The 11,637-nt window shown below is 34.2% G+C and overlaps 1 protein-coding gene across 5 annotated transcripts in view; it reads left to right on the forward strand.

The window, feature by feature from the left end:
• LOC106156586 (dynein axonemal heavy chain 10-like) overlaps positions 1-9,204 on the forward strand; it is a 45,619-nt gene extending 36,415 nt beyond the window's left edge. For all 5 annotated transcript variants that reach the window (XM_087016525.1, XM_087016536.1, XM_087016546.1 and 2 more), the window contains 4 exons: positions 141-308; positions 7,175-7,355; positions 7,656-7,801; positions 8,279-9,204. In XM_087016525.1, the coding sequence (XP_086872651.1) occupies positions 141-308; positions 7,175-7,355; positions 7,656-7,801; positions 8,279-8,425 (642 nt within the window). In that variant the 3' untranslated portion in view covers positions 8,426-9,204. The remainder of the gene's footprint in view (positions 1-140; positions 309-7,174; positions 7,356-7,655; positions 7,802-8,278) is intronic.
• The last annotated feature ends 2,433 nt before the right edge of the window (positions 9,205-11,637 follow it).

The raw sequence follows: 11,637 nt of genomic DNA on the forward strand, positions 1-11,637 counted from the left end.
GTACTGCGGTTTCTGCAATTTAGTAGACTTTTATTTTGTCAAACAGACCTACTAGAGATATGGAATCTTTTATATGCTAAACAATAAAAAATAATACTAAATATATTGTGTTACTTTATATCATTGCACTGTTTTTCCAGGCCTTGGCAGGTGAAGTTGGTATGAGCAATGAGCTGGATGATGTGGCCAAGTCCCTGTTTAATGGTCAGTTGCCTGGAATATGGAGGCGTCTGGCTCCGGCCACTCTGAAGTCACTGGGCAACTGGATGACCCATTTCCAGAAGAGAAATTCTCAGTACACAGTATGGGTAAGTGTCCTATAAAATAATCAATTTCTATTTGTGGTTATAAAAATTTTAAATTTTAATTCTGTTATTATATTGTTTGGAATATAGGGGTTGACATCATTTGAAAGATTCTCAAGTTAATTTATTCTTGAAGTATAATGCTTGTTTTCAAAGCAGCTCAATTATCCATAATTATTATTGATTCATCAACGCAAGCCCACTTCACATGTAGAAAACCATTGTATTCCCATGTTATCATTGTATGATCACCTTTGTACACATTGCCCTAAGACATGTGATATAGACAGGTGGATTTAGTGGTTGAAGGTCTAAGTGGGTGTTAAGACAGGATTCAGTAGTACTAGTTTAAATACTTGAAATATATTAAATGGGCCATGACAGATATCTGGTAATTGTACAGCTGTAGTAAAGGATGATTACAGAAACTGATTACAATAGGGATTACTAGATCTGTTAGGGAGAAAATGCATTGGGTATTAAAGCTTGTCAAAGCTATCTGACATCTCATGAAAGTAAATTGGAAAAAAATCTAATTGATCTATTTGTCAACAATTGGTGGAAACATTTTGCCCAAATGTTAGTTAGCCATTTTACTAAAGGTCTAACAGCTGGAGTTTCCCGTTCATTAAAAATCATAAATCAACTTATATTCTAATTCGCTTACGCTTAAACGTATATAAATTATTTATCGTCTAATAACTCTCAACGAATAAAACCACTTCATCTTCAAACACCAAATCATTTATTTATAAATAGGAATGAGTCGATGTGCCTCTGCCTGTGTACAGACGATACAATATTACATACAAACGTTTGCTCCGTCACCAGTTACATTTCCCACATAGCCTAATTCCAATTCCGGTACAGCTCGTACTTACATGAATCTGATAATTTTATAACGCATAATCAAACCCCATCTTTATACAAATGTTTTTATACAAAAACTTATTTGGAATAAACTGGAATGTCTGTACATTAGCGTAGCTCGACTTCGAATGATCGTTTCCCTTCCTCACGTGATCTGTTCACCTTTTGAATACAGCGCCCCCTGTACCTCCTAATAACCTTTCTCCTAAGACACGTCATCGTTGACCCGTTAAACGACAATAAATACATTTATATTCTAATTCGCTTACGCTTAAACGTATATAAATTATTTATCGTCTAATAACTCTCAACGAATAAAACCACTTCATCTTCAAACACCAAATCATTTATTTATAAATAGGAATGAGTCGATGTGCCTCTGCCTGCTTCGACCACAAAGAACGGGCCTCCTCTGTGTATCATTACTTTATCCTAAAAAAGAAAAAACAAATACAATTTCATCGACTTATATACGTACATAATTTATTAATCCACATCCACTCTGGATTCACATTGTCCTACAATATCGACAAACAAAATGTAAATGCATATCAAATACCCAAGTTTAAAGATACACTCATTCTTTGCAATATATTGTCTTTAATATAACCGTCTTTTGCTTTATCCGATTTCCAGCGACCATGTTTTTTGAATAATCGTTCTTTTATCCCGCAATTTGCTGCAGCTGATGCGCCACCTGCTCGTAGACTATGTAGACCAAATTTACTTTTATCAAAACCCAATTCTTCAAATTTTTGTAAAACTGTTTCTCTCATACGTGTATACGACAATTTTCCAGTATCCTTTAAAACATGTTTTCCTGATTTCTTTAAATACTTGACCGATCTGAAAATATACTTCTCTGAATCTTCTTCTATGTCTGCGGCTCTTAGATATCTTTGTAAGAAAGCATATGGGCATGAAGTCTTACCTGTTCTGGCTATTAAAACATTAGATCCATCTCTGTATATATCAGTTTTGCTTTTTTCTATAAAAACTTCAAAATATGAATTTTTGAATATAATATCTGTTCTTCTAATTGAGGATACCTCGCTATATCTTAAAAATCCTGAAAATGATAATAAACATATACAGACATCTCTCAAATCGGGCAAACTGGCGTTAGATTTTGCAAATCTCTTAACAAGTTTATTAAGCATTTCACTGGTTACTATTTCCTTTTTTATTGTTCTGTTACATGACAGTCTTTTTGCTGCCTCCACAATATTACTGATCAAAGCGTTATCGCAAGGATTTCGTGTTATTCCAGCAATATCATGAACCCACTTTAAGGCATATTTCACATCCTGTATTGCTCCTGGTTTACTTTCTTGTTGAATTAAACTTAACATATATAGTGCAATGTGATTAGTGGATGCCGGGAATATGTTAACCTCTGTAAATTTCCCTGCCCAATTCTTCCACTTTTGAAATATATAAGTATACTTTTTCACCGTATTATCTGCTCTAGATTTCAATACAATACTTGGTAACTCTTTACCCAATCTTCGTAAAGTTGCATTATTGAAATCCTTTAATTCCGTCCAAACTCCAGATTGGAATACCTGTAAATACAAATAAAGAATTTTGATGAAAACACACCAGTTTATGTTTACTAATATAAAAGCCCATTTTTAAAACATTTCAAATGTTCTTTTCATGCATTATAGGCCTACTGTTTTCAAAAGCCAATCCAGACAATCTTATATTTTCTCTTTTAACAAAAAAGAATGAATTATCCATTAACTCTTAACCATCGTTAAAAGTATGCTTTCATTGCCTTGATTATGTATAAACATTTTGTACACTGTCCATCCTGATTATCAACTTTCATAATAACACACCTTCATGCCACCAGACCTTTCAAATATATGAATTTCATTTAATGTTGTATAACATTTGTTTCATCGTCAACCCTGACTTGCAAAATATATTATAATTCACCTTTATCTCATCATACTTTTCAATTGAACTTTTCAATTCTGTGTAACAATTGTTACAGTGTCAATCCGAACTATAAACCTTTATAAAATATACCTTCATTCCATAACGCTTTTCAATTATAATTTTCAACTCTGTATAACATTCGGTGCAGTGTCAATCCTGACTACTAACCTTCCTAAATTATACCTTCATTCCATCACGTTTTTTCCCAATATAAATTTCAGTTTTGTATAACATTTGTCGCAGTGTCAATCCTGACTGTCAATTTATATAAAATACATCTTCATGCCGTAACAACTTTCAAATATATATTTCAATTCTTTTTAACATTTGTTGCATTGTCAATCCTGACTGGCAACCTTCATAAAAATACACCAACATGCCATAAAACTTTCAAATATATATATTTCATTTCTGTGTAATATTTGTTGCAGTGTCAATCCTGACTTGCAACCTTCATGAAAAATACACCGTCATTCCATCACACCTTCTACATATAAATTTTAATTCTGTATAATGTTTGTTGCAGTGTCAATCCTGACTTGCAACCTTCATAATAATACACCGTCATTCCATCACACCTTCTATATATAAATTTCAATTCTGTATAATGTTTGTTGCAGTGTCAATCCTGACTGGCAACCTTCATAAAAATACACCATCCCATCTCGCCTTTGAAATATAACCTTCGTTTTTAGAAAATATTCTTCTATTAAAATCCTGTCTCCCCATCAATCCTGACTGCCAAAACTTTATCCTTAAATTTCTGCGACCCTATGTAAGATTGCTTATTTTTCCCCTGCTTAAAAATACCCTTGTTACCGAAAATAAGAACATCTTTTATGTACATTTTCCACTTCATATCTCTGTCAAATATCATTGGCCAAAATGCAGCCGACTTCCAACTTGGAACGACTAAAGTGCCTTTTGCTTTACAATTTAATAAATGGTTTATTGCCTTTGGTACCAAACCTACAGGTGGAACTATCCAATTATTCTCATGCTGCCAATTTTGTAAAAATGCGTCTGTTGCCTCTGTATTTGGATTCCAAATTCTTGAATTAAAACGGTTTGTCTTTGTATTTTCAAAATTCGCAAATCTATCTACAGTGTGAGGTCCCCACTTTTTATCCAAAAATTCGAAAAAAGAAGATTCTACCTCCCAGTCGTCTATGTCTACCAATTTGCTGATATAATCTGCTTTTTCATTTTTTGATCTAGGTATCCAGTTTACTGTCAAACTGATTTCATGACATGTACATAAATGATATATTTGTAAAGCTAAATGTTGTAGATCATGTTTCATAGATCCTGCCTGTATAATCCTCACGACATTTTGATTATCTGTGTACCAACCTATTTTACTTCTTTTTATAACTTTAATAAAAGCTTGTAATGCAATTGTAATTGCCTTCAACTCCCTCCATGTCGAACTTTTCTCCTTTTCTTCATCTGACCACATTTTGTGACAAATGTCAGATTGACAACGTACCAAATAGGCACCACATGCATAATCACTAGCATCTGAAAATCCCAAGATTTTGGGTATTTCGTTTAAGAATAAATGTCTTTTATTTAGACAATGAATGTTTGACAACCAAAAATGTAACTCATTCAGAATTTCTGTATTTGAACGAAAATTTTTGCATTCGTCCCAACTGTTTCTATCATTGATTGCGTTATACATATTTCTTGTCATTAATCTACTTATATCTCCAATAACAGTTGACATTGATATAATTTTTTCCGTAATTCGAGCCAGCTCACGTGCCGATGTCATATTAATATTTTGCATCAGTTTTCTAATATCATTTTTCAATTCTGAAACCCTTTTTTCTGTGATTGATATCGTACCCTGTATCAAATTCCAATGAATACCTAACCAATCAATCTCTTGAACTGGTCTCCATATACTCTTTTCATTATTCACTACGAAACCCGATTTTTTCAAGTCTCCCCTCACTTTGTCTGAATATTTTTTGCACATCTCAAAATCATCACTAAATCCAAATCCATCATCCAAATACAACACTATAGGTATAGACCATTCTCTCCAGTGTTTAACCAAACATCTTAATACTTTGGTAAAAATGTAACCTGCTGAAGATATCCCAAAAGGTAAAACTGTGTAAACGAAATATTTAATTTTTCCTTGAACAACCCAAGAAAATCCCAGAAATTCTTGCTGTGACTCAACAATATCTATATGATGATAACCATTTTTTAAATCAAAACTAAATGCAAATCCTTTTGAATTTACGTACTGTAATGCAATTCTTGTATCCTCAAATTTAATACTCTCTTTCCAAATGTATGGATTTACACATCTCAAATCTAAAACCAAACGTTTCTTTTTCCCATTTATTGCCACCGTCAAAGGATTAACAACTTGTGGTATCCCTTTAAATTCTTTGATACGGCCTGATTGTAACAAATCTGATATTGATTTTTCTACAAAATCCTTATTGTCTAATGCAGACTTCTTGTTTTTCATAATCATTTTTGGTGGTGTATTTATAAAAGGAATAACATATCCTTGTTTTATTACATCTAATACATACGTATTGGCACGAATACTTTCCCAAAAAGCTACATTTTTCTTCAATCTACCTTTCACATTGTCACTATTATACTTATCTTTTAGAGTTGTATCTGTCTTATTGACTGCCGACCTGTGCGTAGCTGTAGTAGCTTGGGTTCGGTTCCGTGTTGTTTTGAAAGTATGACTGCTTTTGCTGGTTAAATTTGGAGCATTCTGCTCGCCAGTGACCGTATTGTCCACATCCAAAACACTGGTCATACTTGGACGGTTGACTTCTTTTGGCTCGAAAAAGCCTTTTGAATGGCCCTGAACCTGAAAAATTGGCTGAGGCTGTATATTGAACAGGCATATTGGAATAGCTATTATAAACACCAGACCTACGTTGACCGACATTGTTGCGTTTCTGTTTTTTCTGGCGCAATTTTCTATTTGCTCTTATCTGGGCTGAACGAATTTTCTTTTCGTCTTCACTATCATCTGCAAGATCATCGGATTGATATTCTTCCACAGCTTCCCAACCAGCATCCGATTTGTCCGCCAATCTTATAAGCTTGTTACGTTTCTTAATTTGATCTATGGACCTTTTGAGTAACTGTCTTCCAGACTTCACTTCCCCTTTCTTAAAGTAACTTTCTGCAATTTCAAGGTTTTCAAGTACTTCAGTGTTAAATTCAAATTGTTTTTTGTTTCCTTTGAACTTGAATTCAATTTCATGGGATGACCTCAATTTTTTGTTTTCTGCTATATTTTTCTCGGACAGTTCTCTTTTTAATCCTTTAAACTTTTGATTCATATAGGATTTAAACAAATTGAAAGTATCAGCAAGATTTGAGCCAACTTCACCTGGTATTTGTTGGCCACTCCCTTCATTTTCAAACTCTCCGCTCTCCTCGGTTGAGTAGTTTTTATCCTCTTTGTTTGATGCTACACCCTCCGACTGTATCAACTCAGGTTCGCTCACCTCAGGCCTCTCAATTTCTTTCTCAGTATGTTCAGAATCTGACTCAAACACTTTCTCTATCTTTTGTGATTTCCTACCCTTTGGCATACTAGACGTTTGAAATATGAAATTCAAGCTTAGGAAAACTGGAATGTCTGTACATTAGCGTAGCTCGACTTCGAATGATCGTTTCCCTTCCTCACGTGATCTGTTCACCTTTTGAATACAGCGCCCCCTGTACCTCCTAATAACCTTTCTCCTAAGACACGTCATCGTTGACCCGTTAAACGACAATAAATACATATATGCTTATTACATCTGTTGTTTTCTGCGAATTGAGAAAGCAAACTTTTTTGCAAATTTTGTTCTGATGTTGACTGTTTCCTAATTCTTTGTAGCTCATGTCATAAGGTATGTTTGTAAGTCAAATAAATGTCATCATCTGTTTTGTAACCCATTTAATGGTTGTACATTGCAACCATTCCTGCAGATATATACAGAACAAAAAAAAAAAAAAAGAAATTATAAAGAAATTGAATTGAAATATATAAAATGCAAATCTTTTCATCACAGATAGAGGAAGATGAGCCTAATGTGATGTGGCTGTCAGGGCTCCATATCCCAGAATCCTACCTGACAGCCCTGGTGCAGGCCACCTGTCGTAAGAATGGCTGGCCCCTGGATAAGTCCACCCTGTACACCTCTGTCACCAGCTACCAGAACCCTGAGGATGTCACAGAAAGAGCTCATCAAGGTGAGGAGGGACACTGGAGGACAACGGTGGTTGTCATCACGACGCATGATGTGACATGTGGTTTTTCTTAGATATTTAAAGATTCAAAATTTAAAACTTCTTTTTTTTTTCTTATCTTTCTTGGAATTATTTTTTAAATAATACAACATATATTTGCAGAATTATCTCATCTTACAACATTTTTCCTATCTTTATATGAACTAGTTGGTAGAATAAACATTGGCAGATTAAAAATTTTGACACCAATGAAAAATCTTTTGAAATTCATCTTTTAAAAAATCTCCTATTTGTCTTTGACAGGTTGTTTTGTCCATGGTTTGTACTTGGAGGGTGCTGGCTGGGACATAGAGAAGGGATGTATTATCAGACAGAAACCAAAGGAACTGATCCAGGAGTTGCCAGTACTTAAAGTAATCCCTATTGAGGCTCATAGACTCAAGTTACAGGTGAGTTTACCTGGAGTTTGTTTGTTTTAAATTTTGACCTTAAAAAAAAAAAAAAGAAAAGTTTTGGTTGGTGAATTAGAGAAGGGTGTCGTGTCTTTCTGTAAGTGAAAGTTGTTTGTACCTTCACAAAACATTTTTTCCTTCTTTTTAAAAAAAATTATTGAAGTGGAATGACAAAAATGTTCTTATAGGATTAGGATTATATATCACATTAGAGTAATCTTCTTATATCAAAGCTTTTGCTGTGGTGTGTACAAACAGTGAAATAAAATACTAAAATATCATGACTCGACCTCCTGCAGTGTAGCATGGTGCTAAATTTCTGTGACAAAATTGTGACCGTTCACCATGCTAATACTGATGAATAAACTTGCTGGACAATGATGCTACCGTTGCATATTTCACCATAAATATTACTTTGTGAGGAGGTGTTTTTTCTGTAAAATTTTTTATTTAACGTGTGTTTTATCCTTCCAGAACACCCTGCGTACCCCTGTCTACGTGACGTCAGAGCGCCGTAATGCCATGGGAGTGGGTCTTGTATTTGAAGCTGATCTCTTCACCACAGAGCACATTAGTCACTGGGTTCTACAGGGTGTGGCACTGTCTCTCAACACAGATTAGATTAATACAGAATATGGGACGTACTTTGCTGAATTCAGATTACATTTCTGTAGAAAATGGAACATTCCTTCACAAATTCAGAGTGAAAAACAGAAAACGGAGGAAGCATTCTTTCTCAAGAATTTCTCAGTTGCTTCAGAGAATATCCCTCTGCCATTTTGAAAGTGGGAAAGTAGACCATCAGAGGAAACAGAATTAAACTGTCATAGCCCTGTTTAATTAAAAAAGCAGAAACCTACTCAGACTCAGAATAACAAACTGTGATTGTAACGAACTGGGATTCTTTCTTTCTATAAAACCGTCCAAATATAACTTATTACAAAATAGATTTGTTTAAAAAACCGTCCAGGTATTTTTTCATAAAAGATTTTAAATTTTATTTCATTGCCAAAATATATATTTGTTTTACAATAGTAATGTGAACTTTTGATAGATTCCGTCCACGTTTTGTTTATTGGCACGTATATTTATAAAAGTTCAATATATGGTCTATTTTAACCAATATTTGCCGTGTTATAATTTAACAACTGTTAGCGACATCTGTGATAAATATTGTACAGAGAGACTTGAATTTACATTGTTGTGAGTTTATTTATGTGAACTCTATTTCATTTATCTATTCTTAAAAGAGTATTTCTGTATGATAATTTCAAATTAAAAAAAAATAGTAACTTTGTATTTTGCTACATTATGGTATAATTTTTGCAGTGGAGTACACGAATCCTTGTGGACTTTCACTACTTGTTAAAGATAAAAAATAAAAATATGTATATAACTTGTCTGTTGCTTGCTTCTTTTTCTTTTAAAGGGTAGACAAATGCGGTATTTTTTATTTTATTTTATTTTTAATGTTTGTTATCGGAAGATAAAAGTAGATACGGCATATAAACAATGCTTGATTTGAATTTTTAAACAGTTTTTGAGAATAATTAACGTGCCCGTTCTGTATCAAAACGTCCAATTCCACTCCCAAGAGGTCTGTATTAGAACCCCATATAATCATAGCGTGTATAAAGCCAGAAGAGAGAATTGCATTAAATTTGCGTCTTTATCCTTTTCCAATATTGTCACACCTGCACATAATGAAGCAAATAGTCATTTATTTGGCAGAATATGCTATATTTAACCGCGAGATGACCCCTCAATTGGCCAACACAACCAGTTCAGGTGAATAACTTCAACAACTAGGCACCTTATCATAAGCAGGATTTATTTGTCAAACGTTTGGTTTTAATAACTTTGACCGTCTCAAACATGAAACCATTGGGTCATTAAGTTCTGAAAAGCAGAGATTAATAGAGGTCTTTCCGGCATAAAGACATGCTGTTTGCAGCATAGCTGTTTTTTCAGCGAAGAGGTTTACCGACCATGGTCGTGTAATGCGTCAGTGTTTTTACTGGAAGCTCAAACCGGTGGAAGAACAACAAATACGGTTCGGGTTATGACATGTTGGTTTGCATTGTGACAATAAGAGAAATTGAGATCTGGCTGTTCTCGTGTGGCAAAGCATACATTTGTATTGTTAGTTATTAGCCGGTATTGATACCGTACCCCAATATTAGCACTAAGAACTGAGCTAAAATACAAAATAAATACTTGATTTTTCTCTGCCGCGAGCGACCCGTTGTGGTAGACCCAGGCGTTATTTAACCAGTCTTATTTGCTTCAGCCGTAAGCCCTTTAATCATCTCCGAAATAATCACACACCTGTATTTAGAAGGTAACGCAAGCGGTGTCTTGTTGCAATTGACCATAATATCATGAGTTCCGTATTATAATTTTTGAAGAACTGTATTCTTAAGAACATGCTTTTAATTCATTTTGATAATGCTCTTTCCAATCTTATGGAATACGGTGGTTTTATGATTTGGGTCTAAGAGGATCTTTAAGTTTGCATCTTATCTTATAAAGAGGGTAAACGTGAAAGGGTTTTCGTTTTTTATATTAGCTCATACTTATTGTAATTTATTGAATAAATCTGCCATTGCTTTGACAATAAATAAATTATTTTAAAAACACAATAATGATGGTTTTCTAAGGGCGTGTGAACTTATTCTATATCAGATGCAGATCTACATCATAGTACTTTTTGGTACGTCTCCAAGACATAGTAAGGGGCAAAGTTCATCCTGATCAAACCGATTCGATCTGGCTCGAAAACTCTTCCTTTTTCTCAGATTATGGCGGTGACTTCAAACGTTAAACTTGTTGATTTAGCAGTGATATAAGTACGTCCACGTCACCAATTGATCATCTCAAGTTTTCTTTGTTCTTCCCAGACAGATTTTAATCTTACTATAATAGCTCACCGGGCAGTTGAAATCAAGCTTATAACACGGGGTGTAAAGCAAGTTAAAGGAAGCATGCACGAATGCGGTGGTTATCCAGCCTATTTCCCAGGAGTAATTGCAAAATGGCCAAAGTTGGATTGCATTATAATTGCATAATGAAATGTTAACGATATTGACAAACTATCTTTTCACTTATTAAAATGTTCCATTGATATAATGTGGTTTTCTCATCGCTAACAAAATATTGATTTTTTTAAAGTCGAATACAGTACAGAATGGGACGTCACCCTGTCGGCTATTGACTCGCATACATAAATAATTATTTTTTCATTCGAATTTTTTCTTAATTTGCATTGTGTCTCGAATTTTATTGTTAATTTGTATTGTGTCTCCTGTAGCCTAAGCTAAGGTATTGATTTTCCTGGCAGGGAAATAAACATGAAGGTAAACACGGCTGAGGCTCTCCTATCAATCATGCATTGTTGTTTTTTCAAATTGCTTACTGTAGGTCCTAGAATCCCATGCATCTAATAGACTCCAATTCCTCGGTAGGCATGTATATTGAAGCTACATTATAATGCGTATTTCTCTGAGCAAATATTTTGTTATGGGATTGCTATTGATTTTCTTTTTCTGTTAGATTACGCCAACCCGCGGGGGACTGATTACGTTCTAGACCAAGGTATGAAGACGAGCTGTTCGTTAAACTGTACAAATGATTTTCTGACTGATAAGATCCAGATCCCATTACATCTTAAAGGCATGTTATGATAATTATTTCAATGGGATCAAGGTTTTGCACATTATTCAAGATTGAGTCTGAAAATGAATTAATAAAATTTAATGACAACAGTATAATTCATCTTCACTTTTAAACTGGCAGTGGTTCTAACAGACGTTTCAGCATTGGTTTCCTTCGCA

Source organism: Lingula anatina, chromosome 1, assembly GCF_051362555.1.
Source record: "Lingula anatina isolate TDL-2025a chromosome 1, LinAna3.0, whole genome shotgun sequence".
NCBI classification, from domain to species: domain Eukaryota; kingdom Metazoa; phylum Brachiopoda; class Lingulata; order Lingulida; family Lingulidae; genus Lingula; species Lingula anatina.